Source organism: Miniopterus schreibersii (assembly GCF_964146895.1).
Source record: "Miniopterus schreibersii genome assembly, chromosome: 1".
Taxonomy (NCBI): Eukaryota; Metazoa; Chordata; class Mammalia; order Chiroptera; family Miniopteridae; genus Miniopterus; species Miniopterus schreibersii.
The window spans coordinates 198,581,563-198,606,964 of NC_138101.1; the positions used below are offsets into that span (position 1 = coordinate 198,581,563).

Here is a 25,402-nt window from a genome sequence, read left to right on the forward strand (position 1 = left end):
GTGTCGACTTGCTCCAGCCCTGGAAGGAGTGACCGGCTGAGGGAGGGTGGGGACCATTGGTCACTGAGCATCTGTCCCATCCATGTTGGGGAAATGGCTTTGCAGGAAGGTCCTTGTTCTCTACAACCTCTAGGTGGCAAGACCCTTTGGACTCAGCCCAGATCCTCTTTAGAGATGGGGAAGGAAGGGGGCGGGCCCAGAATCAGTGGGGCCAGAGCTGGTCTCCCCACTAACTGTTCTGCCTTCACTGTCAGGCTGCACTTGAAATGTGGAACGGGAGATGAAGGGTGGTCACCCAGGGGCCATCAGTCATGTCCTGGCTCCAGAAGGGCGGCCGGCATAGCTCTGCCATTCAGGGAGAGCCGATGCATCTGAGGCTGCAGGCACCGAGGCCTATGCCGGGAGCCCCTCTCACTCTGGCTCTGCAGTGTTGTCCTGGGCATGTGCTCCCTCTGGCCGAGTGGCCATCTGTCCTCCCATTCAGCTGTCCATTGCCATGTAGGGTGCTCTCTCTGCTTGTCCCTTAGATGCAGCTCAGCTGGTCTCCGCACCAGACTGGGGACCAAGGCGCATGGGAAATCTGAAGCAGTCCTCGCCCTCCAGGGGCTGGGAACCAACCTGTGTCACCTCCAAACACCTGCTGGGCCGGCCACATCTATCCTGATCCTGGGGTCCCTCCGGAGACTTTAAGAACCCACAGGTTTTAGAAGGAAGAGAGTCAGGGCAGGCCTGCTCTGCCACAAACGCTGTGTGGCCGTAGACAAGCCACCTTCCCCTTCTAAGCTGCAGTCTCCCCAGTTACACGAGGACCAGCACATAGCGAGCCCAGGCCCGACTGGGCCTCCGCCCTGGGCCCCACTGAGTGAGCCCAGCCCCGCCCAAAGCCTGGCCTGTCACTACACAGCCCTGCCTCTGCCCACCCTATGGCCCGCTCCCATGTGCACAAGATGAGGACCCCGGTTTGATTCTCTACTGGGAAGTGAGCTGGGAGAGGCCAGGCCAGGGAGACTGCAAAGGGCTAGACGGGTGGGCGGGCTACTGGTTCCTGGGAACCTGCATCTCAGTGCCACGGGCTTGGGCTTCGGGCACTGCCCGCCTCCACACCCACACCCCCAACTGTGAGGCCAGCGGACTCAAGGCTGTCCGCCGAGGGGCTGCAGCTCTGGGCAGCAGGCGCAGCACAGCTGGGCCCGAAGCGAGGCCTCTGTCCCACTCAACCCCAGACAGCACAGCCACACAGGCAGGACCAAAGTTTATTTACGCCAATGAGCAACATGAGGATAGAGCACTCGGGAGCGGACCCTGCGCCTCCACAGAGGGTTTTCCTGGGATATCCTTCCGCTTTTCCAAACCACACAGGGTGTGAGACTGATCGGCTCCCACAGCACAGCGCCTAGGGCCTCGGGGGCTGCCTTGCGCTCTCTAGCCCCGTCCACCCACCTGGGGACATGGGCAGGGTGCTACTCCGTGCAGGCCCCCGTGCCAGTCAAGTTGTCAGGACAAAGGTGTCTGCAAAGCCGCCAGCCTCTCAGGTCAGCGGGTGGGAGCAGCATCCGGAGGACTGGGGAAGGGAGTGTGAATTTTGGAGAATGCATGCGGTCTGGAGGTTAGTGAGATGAAAAATCTTTTCCACAAAGACTCAATTTAATAAAAGTGGCCGCCTCTGGCCAGCAATTCTTTTTGGTTTTTTGGGGGGGGAAATGGGTGGAAATACGTCTGTGTCCATTAAACTTCCCCACCTCGACTTTCCGAAGTGTGCACAAACCATGGGCTCTTTCACCAGCAGGCTCTCAGGGTTTATTTGGAACCGTGGGAGGTTTTCCAATGCAAGCCCATTGCTGGGCTGGAGCAGGCGGGCCAGTGCACACGGCGCCCAAGGCTCCCTTCCAGGGTGCCTTGTGGGAGAGACTCCAGCGGGACTTCCTGCCTGACCAGCCCAGCAGCCGGTACCCAGGCATAGCCCAGGGCTCGGCTGACAGGAGGAAGAGGATGAAACCCAGAGGAAGAAAGAGCACTGACAGATGCAGGGCGCAGACATGAGAGCCAGGACTCCGCGTGACAGAGCCCAGGCGCAGCAGGGATTCGATGGGGCTGGGATTATTCGTAAACTATATTTCTGTATGTGCAGATGTAAAATGGGCATTACTGAAAGTCATAGGACAGCTTCCGGGGCGTCATGAACTCTTTGACGATTTCGTCTGTGACCTCCTTGCGCCGGGCCTGGTGCTCTGCAACCAAGGGCTGCAGGACCTCTACCAGCTCCTTCTTGAGATCGCCGGTGAGCATGGCTCCGCTGGTGTAATCCTGTGAGGAGACACCCTGAGAACTGGCTCCGCACACCCACCACCGCACTCCCAACAAAAACCTGCTCTGTGCCTCCTAGGCCACCCTTCTGAACCTGGAGGGCCTCGGCCCTGAGTGGCTCTGTGCTCTCAGTGGAAGGAACTAGGGGAGTGGCCGGCCCTGCGGCCTGAGCAGAACTCTAGGCACGCCGACTACGGGCAGCTCCTCCAGCCCTACCCACCTTTATAAATCTTTGCCGAATCCTTTTCATTTCTGATTGTAAAAGTAATACGCACTCAGTGAACAAGCTTAAGGAAGTACCCAGGCCCCAGAGCAGCAGCAAGGCTAGTGCCGGAGGGAGGGCCATGGCCTTCCGGTGGCGTCTTGGGTTCCCCCTGCACTGCTCTCGCTGCCTGTCCACCTGACCGCCCCGCAGGTGCACTGACCCACGTCAGTAAACCCTCCTAGGTGACCTGTCTCTGCTGTGCAGTGGTCCTGCGCTTCTGCAGTTATCATTTTGAATGTTGTCGTTTGGGGAGCTCTTTAACCAGGATTAAGTCCTTGGAAAAGATTCTGGGACTTGGAGAACTTGAGGCAAAGCTTGGATATTCTTTGGGTTCTCTATACCCACGGTGGAGCTGGTCCTAGAGAGGCTGTGCTGGGGACACAAGGCTCCCCTGGGGGGCCTGGAAGCATCTGGTTTACAATCATTGCAAAACAACAGCAACACACAACGCTGCTAACTTGGTAGGGGCTTGTTTTTACTCTGATGGCATGTGGACTTATACGGCTCTGAGAGAGGACCATGAAACCCTTTTGTGTGGCTACTGAGTAAATACCTTGCGTTTCCTCTTTTGTGAATCCTGTTCATCAGGTTTCTCAGCACATGGTCACAACATGATCTACCTACTCAGTTGTAATCTCCTGGGCCCAAGGCCCTGAGGAAGCTCTGAACACCCCTAGCAGCTACCAGAGCCCTCCAGGTCTGGTGAAGTGAGCTGGGGCTCCTAGGGCCCAGGGCCTCTGTCTTACCTTCCTGATCTGCTCCAGCCGGTCGTCATCCTCCAGGAAGAAGGTCAGGTACATGAAGGACACGTCCACACTGCAGTTGCCCCCAAACTGCCTGTGCTCCTCAATGGTGTCTCTCCCTCCAGAAAATGCATGCTTGTTGACCTGCACCAGCAAGAGACACACACACTAGTTGGTTCCAGCCGCCCTGAAGGAGCCCAAGTGCTGGAAGTGAAGCCCATCAGATCCTGACCAAAGGGAGGCTGGTTCCGGCCGGCGGGAGAGCCCCACAACCAGCCACAGTGGGGCCCACTGCAGGGAAGGGGCAGGGGAGAGCGGGTTCACTTTGTGTTCCCCACTCCCCAGAGACAAGAACAGTTGGAGAGCTGAAATTTGGGGGACATGTCCTAACGTGTTCTCAGGTGACAAGCTACAGAGAAAGGACAAACACAAGCCCTTTTCAGAGTAACACACACGACCAGGGAGGAGCGGCCGGTGCCCGGGGCAGGCAGTGCTGTCACCAGAGCCCTGAGCCTGGCTGCGTGAGAGAATGGGAGGCACGGAAGATGGTGCAGGAGGGAAAGCTGGACCCACGCACGGTGCGGAGCTGGGAGGCCAACAAGCAGGGCCCACCTAACACACACTTTCAGACAGACTCACAAACTAATAAATGTTTCAGGAAACATCGAGGAGAGTCCTGGAGAAATCAGGGCTACAGATGAGAGAAGAAAAGCCAAAAGGATAGGCAAAGTCCCTTCAATGTTCTCTCAATGAGTACTTGAGAAGCCTGCTGTGTGCAGATGTTACCCTAACTTTTTACTGGGGAACGGGGTAGATGGGGTTGGTAAATTCTAAGTGGAGATGTTCAGTAGGTCTCCCCAGAGGTCCCCGGGACAGGTCACTACTGGATGCTCTGGGACTGTCCAGAAGCAGCGGCTGAATGCACAGCACAGTGAGGTAAGGGACACTCATCTTCCACAGGTGGGCCTGGGAGGCTCTGCTCAGGAGAGGAAGCTGCCCGAGATGCTTAGGCGAGGCCCTGCACAGAGGGAAGCTGCGAGAGGTATGGGCGGACGGGCAGGCCACCTTCCCTTTCCTTAACAAAAAAGGAGCAAGTCATAAAATCACTATGTGAACTCCAGAAACTATGGAAAATACAAAATAAACAGGAGAAAGAGAAAACCACCAAGTATTGGGCTCTTCTGAGGTCAGTGCACCCTCGGGCAGGTGCACTGTGTCTGCCAGAGCCTCTGGTCTTTGTTGGAGGCCTCTGCCTGTGTGGGCATCTTCTTGGGTGCAGACTCCCAGGCTAGGCCAGGCCAGTGCTGGGCCTCAGGGAAGTTGTTCCTGTGCCAGGAAGTCTAGAGGACAGTCTCCTAGGCTGCAAGGGTGGAATGACCCGAGGGCCCTGGGGCAATTCCCTGAGCTTGTCTGAGTAGGATGAGCAAGTGGGCACCTGCTGCCTATTTTCCAAGATGCTCAGGGACCGCCTGCCACCCAGACAGGCCCTGCATCCAATGGTGGCACATAGCAGATGCACCATAAATGGTGGCTGTGATGATTATTACAAACACTTAATCCTCAGTGACCTCGGTATCGCCTTCTCCACTTCACAGGTGAAGAAAACAAGGCCCAAGGGTCCAGAGCCCGCCGTGTGGCACTGAATGGTGGGGCCAAGCTGGCCCTTCCTGGGGTACTGGGTTGCTGGGAGTGGCTTCCATGGTCCTGGTGTTGGACATGGCCGGTCCTCAGTGATGCTGGGCCCAACTTACAGGGAACCAACAGGAAGACCATTTGGATTAGGGTAGCGACAGTTGGCGAGGGCTGGAATGCTACTGCCAGGATCCAGAATGATGGAAGCAAGTGAGATGTCTCAAAGCATGAATCCATGTAACGGACAGGAAACCGCGCCGGTAAGGCTGTGTGGGCTGAGGGACGAGGGACCTGATCCAACCACCAGGAGCCAGCATTTCCACTGTTCCAACCTAACGGGAAGGCTGAGTTGGTGGCAGAAGCCCTGAGACCATGGTGGGGGCAGGCCACTCTCTGGGCCTGGGGCAACTCTGGGAATGGCACAAAGGGGCCAGAAATCACGAGTGGGTGGCCAGATAGTAAACTGTGTCATGAACATTTGTCCTAAGGAGGCAATTCCCACTGCCAAGGGCTGCCTGTGGGGGCCAGCTGACTCTAAGGGCTCCGTCAGGTCCACGTGACAGCCCACAGAGACACTGGCATGGCCTGCTTTGCCAAGGACCTGCTCATCTATTTGCTTTCTGAACTAAACGCTTGAATTTGGGGGGCACTTGACAGTTCATAAAAACTTTCTATATGTAATCTCATGTCAGCCCTGCCTCGTTGGTGAAGGGGACAACTGCCCTACATCACAAATGACACCTGGACAGCCAAGGTCACTCTCCCACAGCAGGTAAGAGGTGGGGCCAGACATTGGTGGGCCTGGGTTACAGTCCTGGCCCGACTGCTTCCCAACAGGGTGAACACAGGGCACTTGTCTGACCCCGCCGCGCCTTGATTTCCTCGCCTACAGAATGGACACAGCCTCCCCGGTGGATGTTAGGACTTGATGAGATTGCACAGGTAAGCACATGGCAGGTGATCTCGCAGCCACGCCCCCACATGCCCACATGGTCACTGCTGTTATTTCTGAGGGGGGCAGATGCCCTCTCTCGGCTGCTGGAGTCTGATTCTGGAGTTGAAGATGGGCATGGAGACTGGGAACAAAGGCCTGGCCTGGCCCTGTCCTGTCCCACAGGCTGCTCAGGGCCCTGGTGGCCTCTGTAGCCTGAGGTTCCTGACCTCACGCTTACTGCTCACTCACCCTCTGGGTCTTGTGGGGGATGAAAAATGCCCCAGAGTCAAAAATGACTTACTTCAAACAGCATCTCAAAACAACACGCAATGCCTTCTGTGCTGGACGGAACAGGATGCCTCCCCTGTCCCCCACATGACCTGCTCTGGGAGTTTTGGCCAGAAGTGAAAGGGAAAGAAAAAGCTCTGTCTACAAGAGTTTCAACATCAACGGTTTCCCTATTGTCAACGAGAAACTGCTTGGGACTTTCCAGGAGGGTCAGGGGCCCTGCAGTGACCTAGATGGTTGCATTACATGCTTCAAATACAGTTTCTGTCCCTCCCATTGTAAAATTCCAACCTGAAAACACATACTTGGTTCCAAATAAAATGTCAGCAGCTTTGTGGGGCAGTGAGGGGACTGTCCTATGCTGGCAGTTCAGAACCAAGCAACAGACGTAACTGTAAGTAACCAAGTGACTTACAGTTCACGTTTCTCTGGTGACGACAAATACTGACCGAGAGCCCTCTGCATGCTGGGCAGGGCAGGGCTGTCCCATGGAACGACATTTATCGACTTTGAGTCTCAGTGAGACTCTGGGAGGAAGCCAGCTCCCAAGCACCATGTTGGTGGCTGCTCACAGGCCAGGAGCGCTCTGCTGGTTTCCGGTGGTGGAAACTCCGTCAAGTTGTTGGCCCCTCTGGGCCTCATCCCTCTCGTCTTTAAAAGGAACACACCATGCTCTCTCAGTGAGAATTAAAACAAGGAAATGTGAACGAAGCGCCTGGCCTGGCTCAGGAACATAGCTTGAACATAGCTTGTGCTCAGAAATAAACTGATTTTTCTCTACTGTTCAAGAGTAACTTTAAAGAAAACTGCCCTGCCCAGCTGGGTGTGGCTCAGCGGTTGAGCATTGACCTAGGATCCAGGAGATCGAGGTTCGATTCCCGGTTAGGGCACATGCCTGGGTTGCGAGCTCCATCCCCAGTTGGGGACATGTGGGAGGCAGCCGATCAATGACTCTCTTATCATTGCTGTTTCTATCTCGTTCTCCCTCTCCTTTCCTCTCTCTGAAATCAATATATATTTTAAAAAAAACACTGCCCTGACTTTGCTTCCAGAACAGAGTGCTGATGAGAAAAGAAAGAAAAAAAATCCAAAGTTCTGCCTAAGTGAAAGGACACAAAATAAATTCCCCTGATATTTGGGAACAGGTTAAGGTGGCCTGGAGTTAGTGGGGCACAACTATGGACCCTGGATTTCAGCAGCCTTGCGGCAGATGCTGGAAGGACAGAGTGATGGTGTGGGCGTGGGTGTGCGGGCTCCTGAGCCCCTGGTTCTGCGCACACAGGCGGCCCCTCCGCCCGGGGCAGGGCTCACCTTGGTCTTGATCTGCTTGGCCGTGTCAGTGAGGAAGATGGAGGAGTTGGGGTCGCTGGCGCTCATTTTGGTCTGGGCGCCCTGCAGGGCGGGGAAGAAGGTGGAATGCAGCAGGGCTGGTTTAGGGTAGCCGATCCTGGGGGCCACGTCCCTTGTCATCCTGAAGTAAGGATCCTAGAGGAGAGGAGGCATCTTGAGGATGGCTCGAAGAAACGCGCCAGCTTTTAGCCCTTGGACGACACAGGCCTTCAGAGCCACCCACAGCTTCCAGGCAGTTTACAGAACTGATTTCCGCCGACACCCTCCCAATCCGCCTTTCCTACTGGTGAGTGCCCACAGCCTCCCCGCAGCCCAGCCCAGATACCCCATTGCTTCCTGACCTGGTCGATGGCACAGGGGATGAGGCACTGGACGTCTGTCTTGTCCCCAAATATCTGTGGGAATGAGTTGCTGAAGGAGGGAGCGGCCTGGATGGCAGGAAAGCTGATCTTCCCTGGGAGTGAGGACAGAGAATCTTTACACAAGGGACCAGCCCCTGTCCGGTTACCCTGGTGAAGGGATGAGCAAAAGCGGGCTTTCTCCCCATTACAAAAGTAATCATCACTAAAGAGAACCCGAAAACCACAGAAAAGTAGAAGAAAAAAACCCCTATAACCAATTTGTGTCTCTTTTCATGTTTTCTCTATTTCTACTCATTTCCATTGTGATTATACTGTTTCCCCCCTTGCCTTTTCCACTTTGAAGCATCTCCCAGGTGGCTGTTACTATGTTCTATCCTGTAAATGAATCATCTACACTGAACCTTTCTCTGCCCACTGGGCATTCAGGTTGTTCATGTTCAGTTGTTACAAATTATGCTATCTTGGCACACAACACTGTTTTCAATATTTTGGGTATTGATAATACTGCTACTGTTATTTGCTGAGAACTGCAGAGGTGGGATTTCTGGGTCAAAGGGTATGGACCTGTGTCACACCTGACAAGTAGTGCGCCAGCCAGCCAGCCCTAGCCTCGGTACTTGGGTACTCAGGTAGACTTAGATGTACACTACAAGCGGGCAGTCTGCACCCTTTCTACTTCCTTTAAAGCCTTAGAATAGATGACTAAAGATGACTGAGGAGACAGGAGGACTGGCACCCTGGAACACAACTCCACACGCCCAGGATAGAGGCCGAAGGAATCTCTGGCTCCTGACGGGCTGGGGCTGGGGCTGGGCACAGTCAGCAGTGACTCCTTACCGATGCAGTCACTGTCCGTGAAACCAAAAATGCCTTTCACTTGGTTGAAGGTCACATGCTTCTGAATCTTTACCACATTCTTGTAGAAGCCTGGGCTCGACCTGCAAAGACAATCAGAATCAGACTCCAGGCCCACAGGGCCTTCCACCAAGGGCACAGCTGCAGGTGGTCAAGCCAGAGGGGACGACACCAGTGGGGACAGACCGGGGAGCGAACTGCCCAATAGCCACTATAGGCAAACACCTGCAGCAGGCAGGGCAGACATGCCTTCACCTGTGAGGTGGACGGCAAGCATGGAATCCAGTGTGAAATCAACACAAGACAACCCGCAACAAGCAGATGAGGCCAGAACACAACCGGACTCCGGCTGGCAGCAGACAGGAAGTATCTGAACTCTGCCGGTTCAGTGTAAGTGTGCAGTGGGGCTTCACATTTGGGGGCCCCAGGGAGTGGTTTTATTGAGACAGATTATGCTCTGTCTTGTGGGAGACTATTTGCAACTGTTATCAGATGGAGTGCCAGGCAAGAGGGCCTGTTTCTGTGAGCCAGCCCTCCCTGCATCTGGCCACCACCACCCCTCCACTGTGGGGAGTCATGCTGTTTGGGTAGGATGACCCCACCCCCAACAACAGGGCCCTCTTCTGTATGGTGAGGGGTGTGGATAAGAGGCCTGGATCTGTGGCAGCCATTCTGCTACCAGAGGGTACTAGGCTCAGGATGAAGTAATCACAGAGAGGGCCCCAGCTCTGGTGTTTGAGCAGGGTTTCTGAGGAAGACGGGCCTCTTTCTGCTGCAGCGGCGCCCACACACGAGGCTTCGCCACTGGTGATAAGCAGCAGATCTGGCTGAGCCCCACACATGATGGCTGAACATCTGCCCTCCACACTCCCAAGACTTAAGGAACATGTCCTGGATTAGCTCACACAGCCAGTTGGGGACACGGTTTAATGCTGTGAGAGATTTTAGATAGTAACATTCACTGAGCACTCGCCAGGTGCCAGGCGCTGCTGAACACATTGCGTACCGCATAGAAATCTCTAAGACATAAGCCAGGGACCGCACGTTTTTGGGCAAACTGCACGTTATTTAAATCATCATATTCGAATGACCAAAATACAATGTAACTGCAATGCTTTATGGGTTCGTGCAATTATATAGTTTTTCGTAGATTGACCTGCACGGTTTCCACCAATGAGATCGCTTCATTCGATGTGGACAAGACAGTGTGTTGACATCTAAAGTCCATAACAGATGGTGCGTGAAAAACGAGAAAACTTGTGAGCGGTATGAAATGCATTAAAGTACTTTCTATGTAGCACCTCAATAAGTCGTCATAAAACTGCGCACAGGTATGATTCCCGACTTTTCCTCACAGCACTTCTTCTCAGGGCCTAGGAGGTGCCTGCCACCAAGAGCATGCCGTGAGTGCTTCACTGACCTCATGGAAGAAGGCCACCCTCACTCTGCACCACACATTGGAGGTGGCCGAGGAGGAGCCTGGGTGCCAGGAACAAGAGCCAAGTGCTAAGTTCGCCTGCAGGAGGGCCAGCTCCCAGGATGAGGAGATGCCTGATCTGGGTTTGGAAGAAGCAGAGGAACCCCCCAAGCTGGAGGGGAGGGGACTCCAGGCAACAGGAATACGGACAAAGGGGAGGAAATGGAACTGTCAACTCTTTGACCTAGAGGGAAGTGGCAGTGATGCTGGACAGGAACCAGGCCTAGATACAAAGGGGGGGTGTGCTCGGAGAGAAGTGAGCACTTGACCCTGAGGATGAGGGAGTGCTGGGAAAGGCCTGCGCAGGGGACTCAACCAGACCTGAGTTTAGAGAGCACAGGCTGGAGGGGACCAGAGGCCCTGAGGGGCCACGGTGGGTGGGAAGAGGCTACAGAACACATGGGCCTTTTAAGGAGTGGGGGAGAGAAGTAAAACAAAGTGCCATGGAAATTATAGTAACTGACAGCTAAGGTCTCATCTCATCCTACTTCATGTGCCAGACGCTGACTCACAACCACTACAGATGTGGCCTGATTCAAACCCAAGCCCACTGTCCTTCCTTCTAAGACCACGTTTCTCGGAGGGCCCCGCAGTGCCCATGAGAAAAGTAATGTTAAAAAACCTAATACTTTCCTAACACATTCTCAGTAGTCATGTGGGATGGATTTCAAGACCTCTGAAGTTTCAGTTCAAGGCTTTTCAGGATGAAACCTTCTGGCCTAAGTGGCTGATTTAAACACCTGGACTGAGAGGGAATGTGAAACTGGGGAGTCTTCTCTGTGAGGAAAGACAGATACCCTAACTGTGACGATCCTCAGAGAGAAACTACGATGCAGAAGCACTTCTTGGGCACAGCTGAGGATGGAAACCACAGCCAATACACGAGGTGACACACTTACTCGAGGAAGAAAAACCGTCATGGGGCCCGAGAGCATCTCAGGTGTTTCAGATGCAGCCGTGTCCCGAGGACCTGATGTTGCACATGCTTAAGAGGCAGCCATGCGCCCTCTCCTTACCCCATGTAGTCGAGGTCAGAGAAGATGAAGGTCTTGTTGATGTCGAAGCCGCAGGCGATAATGTCCTTGGCGTTCTCCACGGCGTAGCCGTAGGCCTGGTCCAGGGTCAGGTCCTTCCACAGGTACTTCTCGTCGTCGGTCATCTGGATGACCAAGGGCACGTTGAACACATCCTGCAGCCACCTAGGAGGCAAGGGCAGAGGCGGACATCTCACTTCCCTACAGAAAAACGCAGGTTGGCATCTCGAAACTCAGTTCTGACTAACTTGTGCCAAAGCCACCTTTTCTACAAAATCAGGTGGTCTCAGCACGCTGTGGACGTATTGATGATGAAGGCTACTGCCGTTTATGAACTCAGGGCGCCTGCATGGCGGCTCTAGGCCAGCTGTTGGACATCATTTGTAGTCTTACAGTAATTTTACAAGGCAGCTATGATTATCTTCACCCTGCAGATGTGGTAACTAAGGTTCAGAGCAGTAGCTGGCCTGTGGTCACACGGACAGGGAAGAGAAGGTATGAATCAGGTCCGGCTGGCTGTCTCCACCACCCATGTCCCTCTAAAGTGACATCAGGAACAAACCAGGTGAACAGGTACCAGGTCCCTGATACTGGGTTTGTACAGCAAACGTAAACGAGTCCTGTCTTGTGGGCTCTCGACGGTTTATACCTGCTGCTCCTGACTCACTACCAGCAGCAAGGAGAGCTACAGGCTCAGAACTTACTTAGTGAAAATGAATGGGATGAGATGGCCCAAGTGCATGGCTTCGGAGGAGGGGCCCCGGCCCGTGTACAGGTAAAACGGCTTCTTGTTCTCATAGGCATCGAGGACTTGGCTCATGTCTCTGAAGGAAAGAGGAGAGAGGGAACTGATTTTTCTGGGAAAAGAAATCAAGGCACTAATGCTCACTTGGAAATGTCGAGAAAACACGGGCAAGAACTAGTCTGTTGCACCTTGGTGCTTCTGTGATAAAAATAACAGGAAACGTCTACTGACACAGCTTCTCCTGTGACTGTCTTTAGAGCGGAGGACTTGAGGTTCGGAATAGTGTGTTTAAACATGGATTCGGACAGGCAGCCACCGGAACTGTTTTGGAATCTTTCCCAGTATCAACATAGATACATCATGTGCTTTATACACTGTCTGGGTGACAGGCTGTTCCGGGAATCACCCAGCCCTGAGACTCTGGGGACCCAGGTGGGGATGTCGCAGGGTTCTGCACAGTCCTGACTTAGGGTGGGGAGCTGGAGAGCTGACTTGGGCTCCCTCAGCCAGGTGGGACCAGGTGTCTTAACCTGGGAGTCATTCTGGAATCGACCACCCTCCCCAGGTCTGAGGTCCACAGGCAAGGCACATGAGGGTCCTCCCTCCTGGCTGTGCCTCAGAATCACGTGGCAGCTGCTTCCACTTTGCACCCACCTGGGCCCCACTTCAGAGAGGCTGATTCACAGGGGCTGGGTGACATCTGCAACCTGTATTTTTAAAAGGCTCCCCCAGTAACTGCGATATGTGGCAGGGGTGGAACCACCACTCTCAGTGTGACTGTTCTGTTTCTGGGCAGTTTCCCAAAATAAAAGAGAAACAGCCACCTTTTCCAGAGGTCTGGTGGACCCCACACTACGGGATTCCACCCCCAGCCAGGGCCAGCTGCCAGCTGTTCACCTTGGGCTGACAGGCCGAGGAGCATTCTGATTTTTTGTGCTGAGTTTTGATTCCGCCCCCATGGTATCACACACTATTTTTGAAATAAGGAAATAATGAAAACACAATTTTGGAGGGAAAAAGTCCTCCTCTGGCTCTCACAACTAACCAATCAAACTTTTACAGGCTAATAGAGGAGAAGGGCAGGTAGTGGCCGCACCAGCTGACTTGCGCCTTTGTGGGAGTCTCTGAGCGCTGAGTGGCGGGCGTTCACTGAGTGGCGGGACCGCTGTGTGGTAGGTCTGGGCGGGGCACTCCCTGGAGTGCGTGGAGCCCACGAGAGCAGCTTTGTGAGGATGGGTCCTGGCCGGGACTCACTCAGAGGGGTAGGCGCCCAGCCAGTACCCACTGGCTGTTTGCAGCTGGACAGTGGGTGCTATATCTCATCGAATCCCCTACATTACAGATGATAAAATTAGATGTGGGGGGAGCATTCTCAAATTTGAGAATGGCCAAGAGCTCCAAGTCCCATGCCTCCATCACCTGCACAGGCTGTAATGCGGATGAGCCTGGAAAACACGCTCTGTGAAATAGCGGTACACACACTGCCTCACGTTGGGTGGTTCTTTCATATGAAATGCGCAGAAGAGGCAAATCCATAGACATGGAAAGGAGACCAGTGGTCGCCAGTGGTAGGGGGGAGAGGGGGAAGGGAGACTGATTGCTAATGGGCACGGGGCTCTTTTCAGGGTAAAGAAAATGTTCTGGAATTAAGACAGTGGTGATGGTTATATAACCTGGTGAATATACTAAAAACCACTGAAAAAGGTGAACTTGAAAAAGGTAAAGTAAATCTCATTAAGAAAAACAGTTTGATTATATTCTGCCCAGAAGGCTGAGCAAGGCCTGGAGTTCTCTGCACACAGAATCTGAAGTGTGGGGGCAGATGGCTGACCTGTGACCTGTGTGTGCTCTTCTGAGACCATGACTGGGGAGTAGAACAGAACAACCCTACCTTGTACTATAAACCCCAGGAACACAGCCTCAAAGGTGGACTGCCCCAACCCTAGGTGATCTTTGGGAACCTGCTCACTTTCTGATGTTATGTACACAGCACTTACGGTCTAAGGAGGGATATGCAGTGCATGTGAGCCCTCTTAGTTTCTCTTCTGATATGATTTATGAGCAGACCGGCACAATAGGAGGAAGAGGGAACATAATTTCAGGAAGCCCACTGCTTATCTCATGGGAAACACTGAGCTTGGACACGATCCGACATGAATGTGATCCTCTGTGAATATAACCTTCACTTGGTAAAGCGGGCAGTGTATTGATGAAGAAGCTAAGGGCCAGGGGGTGCAGGGACAGGCAGGATCTCATGGCCAGCTACTGAAGGGAGAGGTGGGTCCGCGGAGTGCCGGGCCACCCGAGGGAACAGACCGATCACTTTGAACTAGAGGAGGGTGGGAAGGCCTGTGGTGCAGCCCACCTGTGTGAGAAGAAGATGCCTCTGCGCAGGAAGCGGTGTGGTCTCTGGCCCGTGGCTCGCTCTATTCGGTTTATCAGCTCTTTGTCAATCTTACTGCTTCCGAACCGAACTGGAAAACCATTGGGAAGAAGAAGACATGGCTATGTTAGGTGGTGGGAGGTCTGGTGAGTAGGGACCACTGAAACAGAGGGAAAAACCAGCGATGCATCGAAGTCTTAATGAACCAAACCCCTAGGCCTCTGCCCCGGCCCTCTTGCCCAGCATGAAGTCATGTCTTTTGCACTAACAACAGCTGAGATCACAATGAGCAAAACAGAAAACAAATTACTGAATAAAGTGCTGTTTTGTTCAGGATTGGATTCTGATGGAAACACATCCAGAACGCAGTCTAGCTAGCGACTTCTGGCACACACACACAGATACACACACACAGTAGCTTATTGCTCATTAAGGTAAAATTTATACACACTGACAACTATATATTTTAATATTCTGTAATTGTTTTTCGTTTTTTTTAAAAAAATATGTCTTCATTGATTTCAGACAGAGGAAGGAAGAATGAGAGAGATAGAAACATCAATGATGAGTCATTGATTGGCTGCCTCCTGCACACCCCCGACTGGGGATGAAGCCCGCAACCCACGCATGGGTACGCGCCCTGACCGGGAATCAAACCTCAATCTCCTGGATCCTAGGTCGATGCTCAACCACTGAGCCACGCCCGGCCGGGCAATATTCTATAATTGTTGAACTGAATTAACACCTGCCTGTCCTCGAGTAAATTTTCCCTCATTGATAGTCTACACTTAAAAATCACGGAAAATGACTTTGACTTGGGTAAGAACACTTGGGTTCTGTTTCTTCTTTGGTGGTTAGCACTGACCGCAGAGTGAGGACATTCCTGAGCAGGGAGCCCTTCGAGGAAGGGCCTGGAAGTGACAACCAGCCACCTGTGAGCAGTCTCCCCCCTCAAGTTGACTTCCAGCCTGTTAGCTCCATACTTGGCATCACTGGAGGAGAAACGTAGGTACCTGTGACTACTTGTCACCGCTAAGTGAAGGAAAATTTCAGTGACTGAAATGGTGTCCATCTCAACAGGCCTTTCCCAAGTTCTGAACTGTTCAAAAAAGGAGAAAGGTCCTACTATCTACTATAGATCATTGTATTGTAATAAGCTTTATTTTATTATTTTATTTAAAAATCCTTGAATATAATGCACCACCACCAAAAGATTTTAGGATATTTTTTTCTTGGCATTGAAACTTGACTGGATTTATGATTAATTTAACAGTTAGAACATCAATGGAATCACTTCTAAAAGTCTGGGCTTTTCCCAGGACGTACCAATGAGCTTGTCATAGTCAATGCCTTTTGCACTGCTCGTCTGTACGGTCCACGGGTCCACAAAATCCTCGTCAGCTTCCATGGCATCTGGGCCACTATCACCCCCAGGTGCCGGGTTCCCTGGGGGGCAGTCGGCCTTGTAGTCCTCCCCCATGGCGGCTTTGTAGCTCATTTTTAGGGACAACAGCATCTTCACTGCGGCATCGATTTCATCCTGAACACAGGAAAGAGGGTGCAGGGTGAGGGAACAAAGAGGAGCAGACGCCTGCTGGGCACCCCTGCTGCAGCGGAGGGCACTGTACCAGTGCTTTCCCACGCGTGGCTTCCTTCACTCTCCCAGCAACCCTGAGGGGGCAGGCCTCACTGTCACTGTCCTTTTCCAGGTGAACCACCTTGAGGATCAGAGAGGTGAAGGGGCTTGCCCATGGCCACGCAGCAAGTGTGGGCCTGAACATACTGTTTTCATCTAGATGTTGTTCTAGTGCTATGGGCCACCACCAAGCACTGTGGGGATAAACTCAGTGACACAGTACACACTGTGTTTATGAAAGAGTCACTACACCAGAGTCTCAACCACCACCGATGCAGAGCACGCGTGACAAGTCCTCTTCTCCACTACACTGAGCTCTGCTCTGAGCTTGTTTTTACAGTATGCACAGGCTGACTTGAATATTTTCAGAAACACAAACAACCATGCCACCAAGGACAGCACCAACAACTCAAACAGACACCATGAAGACAGATAAAGGCAAGGAACAACTAGGGGCTTTTAGGTTATAAACTGAGCAAGGATCCATGGAAACAGCTGGGCAACAGCTGTACCACTTCCCCAAGTGTTTGCATATTTATTGTTTTAAAATAAGCACAAGAAAGGCAAATGTAAAGTGTCTCCTTGGCTGTTTTGGACCTACTGATGCCTCTCCCAGAAGCCCTCACCAACCGCCCCTGGCAGCCTGGTATTTCAAAGAGGAGGCCTAACTATGCAGATCAGTCACATTAAGCCCTAATGCTTGACTCCATAATTGGCCTGGCTTGGTCAGGGCACAAAGAATACCCACAGTCCAATTCCCTTGCCAAGGAAAACACAAACATTTCCATTTAGAGTTTTCACGTAATGTGCTATAAACGGGCTTCCCAGCAGACAAGTACTGACGGTACCCTCCATTTACAGAACTGCTCCCTTGGTAGTGCACCTGGGCTGCTCTTGTAGGGTGACTTGCAGACGGAGTTTGTGTTTCAAACTCCGAAACTATCTGGAATTCATTTAGAGTCAGAGTTGTGTAACCAATAAGCCCGCAAATAGACCTCTTATGAGACAGAGTGTCTGCCCCGGTTAGACAGGCAGGTATGTCTCACTCACCTCATTTCTGCAGTGCCCAGGCTCAGTGTTAGTGACAAAATAAATGTTGAGCAAGCACAACCTACCAAGCTAGCTGTGGGAAGAATGGCTTGGCTTGGTATGCAGCAGTCAGAGCCCCAGAATCCGTGGCAGTGTTCACACTTTGCACCGATGTCACCTAACTACTGGCAACTAGGTGGCTCATTGAGAGTCAAATGTTCAATCAGCGTTCCTGCTGGAAGGCTGTCTGGAGTCTGAATTGAAAAGAAGGCTCACCTTGTCTCTTTCTTTGTTCTCAATCTAACATGGACCAGAATACTGAACTAGAATTTAGAAGCTGATGTTCTAGGAAAAGCGAGACACAAAAGACTATGTACTACCAGGTTATGTAAAGTTTGAATACAGGCAGAACTACCCACGGTGGAGGGATTGGGTAGAGGAGTCAGGTGGAGGCCTCCGTCGGGAGAGTAGAGGCAGTGACTGGAGGGGCCTGAGGACGCCTTCTGGGTGCTGCCAATGCTGTTTCTGCATCTGGGTGCTGGTCACACAGGTGTGGATCTTACTGTGAAAATTCAGTGAGCTGCCTGCTTATGGCATATTTCAATGTAAAAAGTTTACATAAAGTAAAAGGAGGGGAAATATTGCTCTGCTCTCTATCGTAACCACTATGGTTCAGTGTCATTTCCTGAGTGCTGCTCAAACTGCACACGACCTCGGCCACTGTCTCCAGCCAGAGTCCCCAAACTCTGGTCTGTACCCCCAAGAGACTCCCCACTTCAGTGAGCCGTCGTTTCTGAAGGCAGTGGGTCTTCCTCCCTCAGTACATGCCAACTGTGGCCCAGATGGGTGGCAGAGACAGCTGGCGAAAGCCGCAGTGCCCGCACTGGACTGGCACTGAGTGGCTCAACTATTTTGCTTAAAGTGAATTTCTAAGTCAGGTGCTTCTATGATAACACACTTCAGGGTCAGATACAAATGTACTTCTGAATTTTTGTTGTTTACCTTTGGTCTGTGTGCAACTTCTGCTCTCTCTTGCTGACTGAGCTTAGTCAAAGACCACGCTACTGTGCTAAGTATCACTGGTTTGCTAAAATAATGGACGTAACTGTGACCACTAAGAATCACTAGTAAAAATATTTATTAAATGTTGTTCAAATTTAATGCTAAATGGACAAAATTACTACTGTCAAATTCCCTAAATGGGTCTATAGAGTAAAATATTCAACAGTTGGGTCCTTATTTCAGATTTTTTGGGAAACAATTAGCCTCACCCATTGAGCCCCACCTGGTGTGTAAACTTCTTTCTGTGAGTAACCAACTCACAGATGTCACTTTCTCCCAGTACTATTTCTTTCTTTTAAGATGTAATGGTTTATGTGGGGTCCAATGGTCAAAGTGCACTCACAGGGTGAGTGTGAGACAGTTGACACCGTCTGCCGAGAGCCTAGGAAGAGAGTTTTGAGAAGACAACGGGCTGGAAGTTGTGGAGAGGAAGCCACTGGGTGACCCAGGAGTGAGGCACCCCAGAACGGAAGGGAGTGCTGGGGTGCCCACTAGGACGCAGACTGGATGGATCCAACTTCTGAGACCCACAGCAACAATAGCAAAGGGGGTTCTAGAGAAGGCGTAACCCCATGAAGACAGAGGAGACAAGAAGCAGGGTTCAGAAGCCAGAGGCTAAACGGGTGACGTAACTGGCTGAGCATGTGAGAAGGAAAAATGGTCGGATGTCATGGAGACACTGGCATTGACTGGACTCACACCCTGTGGAATCCCTAGGAGGCTGGGGAGTCAGTGGCCTCAGGTACAATCTGTTTAAGAAGCAGTTATTCAAGCCTCTACCCCAGGCTCCCAACACAGCTGAGTGAGCCCCCCTGCCCCCACCCCAAGGTTTACTGTCTAGAGAGGAAGAGTGAACCGTGTCCAGACTGAGGGCCCTCTGCCCGGCAGGGGTAGTGCACTGAGAACAGGGAGCTTCAGGGAAGGACCATGCAGCCTAGCTCCTCTGTCCCATTTAGCTACATGCCGCTGGCACCAGGCCTATACCTCTGGACAGCAGACCAGAGGACGCCCCTCTGAGGACTCTAATAACCTCAAAGGAGACCTAAAGACTGATGCTGAAGATTCCCAAACAAAAGGAAGCAGTTTGGTTGGGCTCCAGGGAAAGAAAACCTGCACTGACAAGCTCCTGCCAGCTTCTCTGCTTCCCTCTGAAACATGCTGGCCAGCCAGGTACCACCAAACACTTGAGGGCTGCTCTAACGTGAAAGGCAGAAGGAAATGCAGAAAATGGAGTTTATAAGGGGGCAGAGAACATCAGGATAGTGATCACAAGATCTCCGAGATAAAAGGACACTGCAAAGTAAAAACAGGGTTTTATGAGGAAAGGAACAGAGATTAGATGGGCTCTTAGAAGTTAACAATCAAAGGACAAGTGGAAGACCACAGGAGAGTTAGGAGGTGAGGAAACACCTGGAAGAACACGAAGAAAAATAAGTAAAATAATAAGATCAGAGGATGAGTCTCTGAATTAAAAAAAAAATCAGTAAAGAAACAGAACATAGAAGTGATCAAAGAAATAATTTAAGGATCATAAATTTCTAGTTTGAAAGGAGCACTGAGCGAGCACCCATGCCAAAGAAATTCCAAAACATGGCACAAAGAGAAGATCCTACAAATGTCCAGCAAGAAAAAACAAAGGAATCACCCGGCTTCTCCACAGCAGCCCTGGGAGGGGGCTTCAGACTGCTGAGGGAATACCCAGTCATTATCAAATATTAGCTAAAATAAAGATACTTTCAGACCATGTCAGAGCCCCCAAAATTATTTCCTTAGCAGTAATTTTTTTCAGAAACCACTGGAAGATTTGCTCTGCCCAAAGAGAGCTCACCACAGAGGAGTGAGACACAGGGGCCCACAGAGAGGTAAGAGCCCTGGGTTGACAGCAAGAGAAGGGCCTACAGTGGGCAGTGTGTGAGGTGAGCCACCAGTCCAGGGCAAAGCAGGTGGAAAGTCTGGGAGAGGCCTTTTCAAAAATTTGATTGACTGGTTGATGTGAGGGCCTCCAGGGGAGATTCTGCAACTGAAGGAAAGCTTGGAGACCCATGACCATTAGTCCATAAAAAAGCCAAGCAAAAAGAAATTAAGACAGATTAATCAGCTCCAGAGAAAACAAAGCTGGGCAGGAAAGGAAAAGCACTCAGTATATGCAATGGGTCAGCTGCCGGCAGCATTTCCATGGTTAGAATAACATCAATGCTAATATCAACCAAGGGCCGCAGTGTCATGAGGTGGGAGGGATGGAGAGAGTTTGAGAAAGTGGTGATTCCTCACTTTCCACAGTGAAAGCCCTGAACAAGGAGCAATGTAGTAAGTGTGGTCTTTAGAGCTACGGGGGGTTATACATGAAAAGAATCAGCTAAAAGAAATGAAAATACGTGTTTGTGGGAGCAGGAAATGGGGAGGTGCAGGTGGACGACGGCTTTTCTTTAGATCACGTGCATCAGCAATGTTGGTATAGGAGAAGACAAATGTGAGATTACAGCCAATATAGTTACAGTCAGTTACTGAGGGAGCGGTCTGCTCCCAGGAACACTACACAACAGACTTGGCTGGATGCACGTGGGGAGAGCCCCGCAAAACCGCCCACCTTCGACGCCTGCCCGGCTTTGAGGGCTCTCACGCGTTCCCCTTGCGCAGCTATGCTGTTGAACAGCTCCAGCGGGGAGGCTCGCCCCTGCTCGTCCGCCATCTTCCGGTCTACAGCTGGGCGCTGGGAGAGCTGCTCAGTGGCCCCGACAACCTGCGGGAGGAGGAGCGACAGAGAGAAATTACAAACTGCTCCAGCTGTATTTTCTTTCCTGTATCCGGTCTTTCTTCTTTCCCTAGAGGGTGGAGGTGAGTTATAATAAAGAGTATGTATAAAATAACATCAGCAAAAATGTAGTGGACATTTGGGGCCATGCAAAAGGGAAAGGGAAAAAAATGCAGAAAATGACCAAAGGAGCTGCTGGCTGGGAGTTAAGGGTTCAAAGGAGGCCCCTGCTAGCCACCAAGCGTGCCCCCCAGCACCCCAGCATAGGAAGGACTTGTGTTTGCAGAGGGAGCAAGCACCCAAGGGCTTGAATAACCCCAGGTCTAATCACCCTAAACACATCTGGCAAATTGCTATTTACTCTTTAATTGTGTTGCCGACAAATGCCCAGATCTTTGCTGCTCTGACCAACCTACCTCTGAGCAAGTGGCTTCCTCAGAGGGCCAGCTGCTCAGTTCTCAGACAAAGCAAGGTCTGGGGCAGCGGGCGGGGCCTTAGCCGGCCAGGTTCCAAATGAGGTAAGAACTATATATAGCCTGTCCGTCAGACCTGCTGCCTTATTTAACTGGAAAACTCTGAAAAACTCTGGGTCAGCCACTTCCCCTTTCTGAGTGTCCACTTCCTCATCTATAAAATCTCACCATCAAGTACCTCTTCACCTACCTCAAGGGCTGTTATGAGAAGAAATAAGAAAAGACGACATGGTAGCATTCTATAAACTGTAAAGCAAGCACTAAATTGATTCGGGCACTGTGTGCAAGGAGCCAGAGCTGGCTGAGCCCCAGCCCCACCTACAGCCTATTGCTACACCTAGGAGAAGGTTGACAACTACAAGGGCTGTGACACAGCAGCCACCCTCCAGCACTTCTGTGCTTGGTACTGCTCTAAGCACCTCTACCTATCACTTCACTGAAGCCTTATGAGGCAGGTTGATCTCCATTTTGCAGGTGAGTCAACTGGGGCACACAGAGGTTAAAAAACTTGCCCAAGATAACACAGCAAGTAAGTGGTAGAGACGGGATACAAACTCACGAAGTTTGGCCCGAGGGCTCCAGTATCCCACAGGTCCTCTACCTGGAGTGAGCCTCAGCTTTCCTGTGAAGTGGGAACAGCTCATCACAACACTAACTGCAGGACGGTGCATGGGTAAGTGCAATGACGCAGGTGAGTAACGGTCTAGCCCACCATCGGCCTTACGGTGGAGGTTTGAGTGACTACTGTTTCTTTAATCATTTAAAACTTTTTTCTAGTAACTCTTTGAACCAAACACATATTTGAGGGATAACTTATTTTTATTTACCCATTGCTAAATATTTGTTTCAAAAGTATGTAAGTTTCAACTAAACCTGATTCATATAATCAGAGATCATAATACTGAAACCAGGATGGGTTTCTTTTCCCCTCTGTGCTGAAAACCACCTCAATTCCCAGAAAGGGAAGCTTGGCAGGTAAGTGATATGGATAACAAGGCTCGCAGTTCAGGGAAGCCTGTAACAGAGGAATGTGGAAGAACCTTCCGACTGGCACTAGAGGAGAAATGCTCAGGCCCACATCAAATAGCAAAGCGAAGAAAATGACTTCTGGCCACAGGTGATCAAATATCATGTGCAGATACTTTACACGTGACCCCGAATTGTCCCAGCTTTCAAAGCCAGGTGCACAGTTCAGTGAGTCCTCACCTAATGCCATCAAATCTTCTGCCACTTTAAGCGAAAGGACACATAACCAGTTTTACCCTAGGCTAACTGATATAGAAAAGAGTTAAGTTCCTACAGCCTCTCAGCAACATTATCAGTAAAGTTCTGAAGTCTCTGAGTGGGACCAAAATCAAGTACAGATTGAAATTACCCTTAAAAATTCCTGGGGAAAGTGCCAGGTACAATGATGGGGTGATCCCTGGGCAGCTCATCTTCCCTACAGGAGAGCAGGTCACTGCAGGTGATCAACCAGACAAACTGGGCCCACATTTAGGGTCTGTGTTGTAGGGAAAAAACATGTATCTATAAATATCAGAGGGAAAGATGAGGTCTCCCTGCTCTTGTGATCACAAGGCAGATACGCACTTCGTGGTAATCCCCACACTGTAAATCTTGTGTGTGTGTGTGTGTGTGTGTGTGTGTGTGTGAATGTGTGATACAACTCTGTGAGCGAGTGCACCAGGAATGACCAGAGACAAGAACAGCTACCACTTCTCTCATTTCATGCACCCACCCATTTGACACTGTTTCTTCCATCTAGTCAACACCCTCCTTTATTTCTTTGTTAGCTAACTTTTAGAATTAAATTTACCTTCAGAGGTTTTTAACCTGGAGTTTGGAACCTCTGCAATTACACCACTAGCTTGCATGCACATTGGTATATTCCGGGTTCCATGCAGAGTATCTGGGTTGAGTTACTTTTTCAACGGGGTCTGAGGTGCCAAAGGCTAAGGACCATTGTCTTAAGTGTTAACCCCATAAAATGCCAATTGGGCTTTGAGTCTTTGTTAAGGAAAGCTGTTTACCCAAGACTATACTCTAAAACAAAGGAATGAAGTTATAACCAGTGAAGTCATCTATTATCTCCTCTAAAAAAGTACTGGGAGTGTCAAGACCAATACAGCCTACTCCCCAGCCGATGACAGCATACCTCAGAGAGAAAGCTGCTAGGCTCTTAAAAATTAACTCTCAATTCCTCTTTTTAAACAACCTGACTCTTGTGCTCATTTTGAAAGGTTCCGTTGTCCTGCAGGAGCACAGCAGGCACCTAAAGAAGCTGGGTACAGTTTTGGGATGAAAGGAAGAATTACAGAACCATACAATGGAACAACAGGACAATGGTCTCATCTCAAAGATAAGATCAGAGCCTATCCATTCTGCAAGTTGGGGGGAGGGTGGCCTCAAGAAAGCCAATTCTGGGAAGGAGACCAAGGAGTTTCTAGGTGCCTGGAATACCACCAGGGGTGGGATACCATCCTTCCCATCCTGGACCAAGTGTGGGCGACAATGGCCTTGGATGGTCAAGTTACCAGAGGACCAGAAGGTGACTTCTTTAAAGCAAGGAGTTCGTTAACACTTCAAACCGTGGAACAGATTATGTTCACTTTTTCTTTTCTAAACACTGAGAGGAAAGGGATTGTTTTTTTCTCTCCACATAATAAGATGAACATTATCTTAAAAGGCAAAGAAGGCATTAATCTACAAGAAGCCAGGCACAAGGTATTTTTGAGGATCACCACGAGACTGCTAATAGGTTTGGATACTGGCTATTTAAGGAGGCCTCATCAGTGAAAAAATACGACAGCCAGCACAAAGGTGCTAAAACTCCAGCCAGGAATCCAGACAGGCACCTGCTCCCCAGAACCTCCCTGTCGTAGGAAAGCTGTGAGTCACCTGAACTTGGGGGTCAATGCGATGAAATAAAATGTACAACACCCCGATCCTAAGAGAGACACCCTCTCGCTCTTTAAGCCAAGGTTGCCAGCGCTTTGGTAAAAGGCTGGTAAAAAACACACGAATAAGCTCCAAGCCTAACAAGGGATGGCAGCACATACCTGGGTGGGGGAGACCCTGCAGAGGTGGCCCGTGCAGCAGCTGAGGCTGCCCTGGGCAAGCGGCACTCTTCTTTTATAGCTCTCCCCCTTTCTTTCAGTTTCCTTTTTTAAAAAAATGCCTCTTTCTTCTCCTTTCTTCCTGTTTACCCCACCCTTCGGCTATTTGCAACAGGAGTTTCTTAGAAGTCATCCCGTTTCTCACAAACGCTGGAGCCTCTTGACCAGTTCCTGGCGGGACTGTCCAATCAGGGGTGGGCTGTGTGTGTGAGTGTGTGTGTGTGTGAGTGTGTGAGTGCGCGCGTGGGCGGGTGGAGAACAATGCAGCCCTCAGGAGCCCAGCTATGAGCCGGTCATTGCATCAGCCACGCGGGCGGCCGTGGCCTCCGCGTAACCTCCTCGCCCGCTTCCCGTCTCGCGCCTCAGCCTCAGCAGGAGCCACTGTGTTTATTTGCGGTCGCGGGGGACGGGCTGAAACCCCCCCGCGGCTGCGGTGCCGCCGAAAGAGCAGGGGCCCCGGGGTCACACGCACCCGGGCTCTGGGCCAGCTTTGGCATTTGCTTGTCTCAAGGCCCTGGGCAAGTCAGGTTCCCCTCCCTCCGCTTCACCCTCGGTTTCCTAGTCTGTGAAATGGGCGTGACGGGGCCTCCCAGCTTTACCGCGGCGGGGACTGAGAGCGATACCACGGGCAAGGCCCTGGCACCCGGCAGACGCCTGAGGAGAGGGCGGAGCGGGGACGGGACGGAGGGTCGGCGCCGGCCGGAGCGGCCACAGGCCAGGCGGGCAGCGCGCGCAGAGGGGGCGAGGGGCGTGGCGGCCGCGAGCCGGGCTCTCGGGAGGGCACTCGGGACCGTGGTGAGCAGGCGGCTCCGGGAGGCCGGGCCCTCGGCCCCGCCCGGCCCCGCACTGCGCTCGCCGCCTCACTTACCCGCCCATGCGGGCCCGACAGCGCCGCTGCGGCTCGGTCCACCCGTCAGCTCGGCGTCCGTGGAAACGCAGTCCGACCGGAACAACTTCCGGCA

The 25,402-nt window shown here is 51.7% G+C and overlaps 1 protein-coding gene across 3 annotated transcripts; it reads right to left on the reverse strand.

The window, feature by feature from the left end:
- Positions 1-1,239: 1,239 nt before the first annotated feature.
- WARS1 (tryptophanyl-tRNA synthetase 1) lies at positions 1,240-25,391 on the reverse strand. Of its 3 annotated transcripts, XM_081160252.1 has the most exons (12): positions 25,309-25,368; positions 22,700-22,825; positions 20,687-20,839; positions 15,699-15,912; positions 14,355-14,463; positions 11,949-12,068; positions 11,227-11,409; positions 8,716-8,816; positions 7,858-7,970; positions 7,478-7,651; positions 3,316-3,456; positions 1,240-2,304 (listed from the first exon to the last, which is right to left on the reverse strand). In XM_081160252.1, the coding sequence occupies exons 3-12, from the start codon at positions 20,786-20,788 to the stop codon at positions 2,143-2,145; spliced, it is 1,419 nt and encodes a 472-aa protein (XP_081016378.1). In that variant the 5' UTR covers positions 20,789-20,839; positions 22,700-22,825; positions 25,309-25,368; the 3' UTR covers positions 1,240-2,142. The 3 variants fall into 3 exon arrangements, with proteins under 3 accessions (XP_081016378.1, XP_081016376.1, XP_081016377.1); XM_081160250.1 differs by lacking the exon at positions 22,700-22,825 and having other exon boundaries at positions 25,309-25,391; XM_081160251.1 differs by lacking the exon at positions 22,700-22,825 and having other exon boundaries at positions 24,384-25,343.
- Positions 25,392-25,402: the final 11 nt, after the last annotated feature.

Coding starts and splice junctions, on each gene's coding strand:
- WARS1 (XM_081160250.1), bottom strand. CDS start 20,788: ATGGCGGACGAGCAGGGGCGAGCCTCCCCGCTGGAGCTGTTCAACAGC. Junction 8,817..11,226: donor TCTGACCTCGACTACATGGG/GTAAGGAGAGGG, acceptor TTGTCTTTGCAG/GTCGAGCCCAGGCTTCTACA. Junction 3,457..7,477: donor CCAAGCAGATCAAGACCAAG/GTGAGCCCTGCC, acceptor TTGCTGGTGCAG/GTCAACAAGCATGCATTTTC.